The following is a 2,226-nucleotide window of genomic DNA, read 5'->3' as shown; positions in this document are numbered from 1 at the left end:
TAATTGAATGGGTCTCAAGAAGAGATAGTTCCCAACATTTCATCTAATACTTAAGGACAGTTAACCTGAAAATGGCAGATACTAGATAATCTTACAAATCCTTTTATTTGTAGACACACTATGGATCATCATAATGGATAAGGAAACTATTTATTTTTCTAGATTCTTTGGGTGGAAACAAAACCCAAATGGAATTTATCTTCCTCAGTTTGAAGCTTGAAACTTTGCACCTCTTTAGGGTCTCTGATGCTTTCTTGCAGTGACAAGATCACTTGAGATGTATCCTGAAGAGGGAACCAACCTTTCATTGTTAGCCCTGAAGGCCCTTTCTCTTTTCTACAAACACAGACACATTTTACTTTGCTTTGGTCACAAGAAACACCCACCCTCTCCTTTGCTGTTGATGAGATTTGCATATTGTTCTCCTTCCCTTAAAAGTCTGAGATAAAAGGTCAGCTGGACTCTGTGTTACTTATTAAGACTCATCAGTTCAACATCTCAAAATGAGGTTCCATGCTCAGCTTCTGGGGCTGTTTATGCTCTGGATTCCTGGTGAGTACTGACAGGAAAGAGAGGAGAAGGGGTGGAGAAGAGGAGTCTACTGTGTTAACTGAACACATGGATTCCTTCAGAAATGGGCATGTAAATGCTGTATAGGGAAATGTGACAAAGAATTGAGAAGGAGCCAAGATCTGTTCTCTGGTAAAAACTGCTCCACAAAATAGGGTGACAGTAAGAAAACTAGATAACTTGGAGTATAAAGGATAAAATTGTACATGCAAAAATATAAACTTGGAAAATATGAACATATGTTTTCCCTAAAAATAAATAAATACAGAAAGCAGTCCTGAATATGACATATATTGTTTGGATATAACCTTGTTTTCTCTTTTGTGATTTTAGTCTCTAGTGGAGATATTGTGCTGACCCAGAGTCCACTCACCCTGCCCATCACACTTGGCGATTCAGCCACGATCAACTGCAAGTCAAGTGAGAGCCTTGAAGATAGTGATGGAGACACCTATTTGAACTGGTACCAACAGAAACCAGGCCAAGTTCCACGGCTTCTGATCTATGAGGTCTCCAACAGGTTCACTGGGGTCCCAGACAGGTTCAGTGGCAGTGGATCTGAAAGAGATTTCACTCTGAAAATCAGCAGAGTGGAGGCTGAGGATGTTGCAGTTTATTACTGTATGCAAGATAAAGAAGATCCTCCCACAGTGATACAGTCCTGCACAAAAACCTGTGGTTAATGTGGGCCAGCAGCCCATATGTGCGGCATGTCTGAGAGCAGGCACAGTGCATTCTCTGACTCTGCTGAAGAGGAAGATGTTAGATAAGTCAGGAGGATGGGTTGGGACTGAGGCAGGATAAGGGGCAGGTTTGTTTATGCACCTGTAAGGCTCTAGGCTTAATGGAACACTAAATGTGATATGTGCAAAAAAAATTAATTGGTTCAAAGCCATGTGTGTAAAAAATTTAATTGGTTCCAAACAATCTAAGTTCCTATCATTGTTGTTGTTAAGTGCTGTCGAGTCGGTTCCGACCCATAGCGACCCTGTACTGACTTTCCGAGGCTGTAAATCTTTACGGGAGCAGAATGCCTCATCTTTCTCCCACGGAGCGGCTGGTAGTTTCGAACTGCTGGACTTAAGGTTCGCAGCCCGATTCGTAACCACTACACTACCAGAGGTGAATAGCTAAATATCAATAGATGGATGGATAAACAATGGTGCCTACATGAACTATTGTGTAATCTTAAAGAATAATGGAAAATCTGTAAAACACTGCATCATATGGATGAATTTAGATTAATACTACCCAGGAGTCCTGGTGTGGCACTGTGGATTAATGCACCAGACTGCAAAGCTATTTGAACTGCAAGTTTGGTGGTTCAAGCTCACCAGCAGCTCCTTGGGAATCCTATACAGGGTTGCTATGGGTCAGAACTGACTTGATGGCACTTAACAACAACAACATTGAGTGGAATTATTTCACTCACAAAAGGACAAATGTGATGCGACTCCACTACTACAAAAAGAAAAGGCAAGGTTTACACACAGAATGAAACACTCTTTGGTGGTTCAAGGATAGGTTGTTGTTATTAATGCCAGCATGTCGAATCCTACTCACCGTGACCTACTATAGGGTTTCAGAGGAAAGTTAGGTGAGCTTGAACTACCGATCCTGTGGATCAGACTGACCTGCAACCCAGTGCTCCATGCT

The 2,226-nt window shown here is 41.6% G+C and overlaps 1 gene segment (V, D, J or C); it reads left to right on the top strand.

Moving 5' to 3' along the window:
- The first annotated feature begins 503 nt into the window (after positions 1-503).
- Positions 504-1,253, top strand: LOC102835430. The segment is given in 2 exon segments: positions 504-552; positions 904-1,253. Coding segments are annotated over 2 exon segments (399 nt in total).
- The last annotated feature ends 973 nt before the right edge of the window (positions 1,254-2,226 follow it).

The sequence above is a fragment of the Chrysochloris asiatica genome, unplaced genomic scaffold (assembly GCF_000296735.1).
Source record: "Chrysochloris asiatica unplaced genomic scaffold, ChrAsi1.0 scaffold00482, whole genome shotgun sequence".
NCBI classification, from domain to species: domain Eukaryota; kingdom Metazoa; phylum Chordata; class Mammalia; order Afrosoricida; family Chrysochloridae; genus Chrysochloris; species Chrysochloris asiatica.
This window is presented reverse-complemented; position numbering and strand designations above follow the sequence as displayed.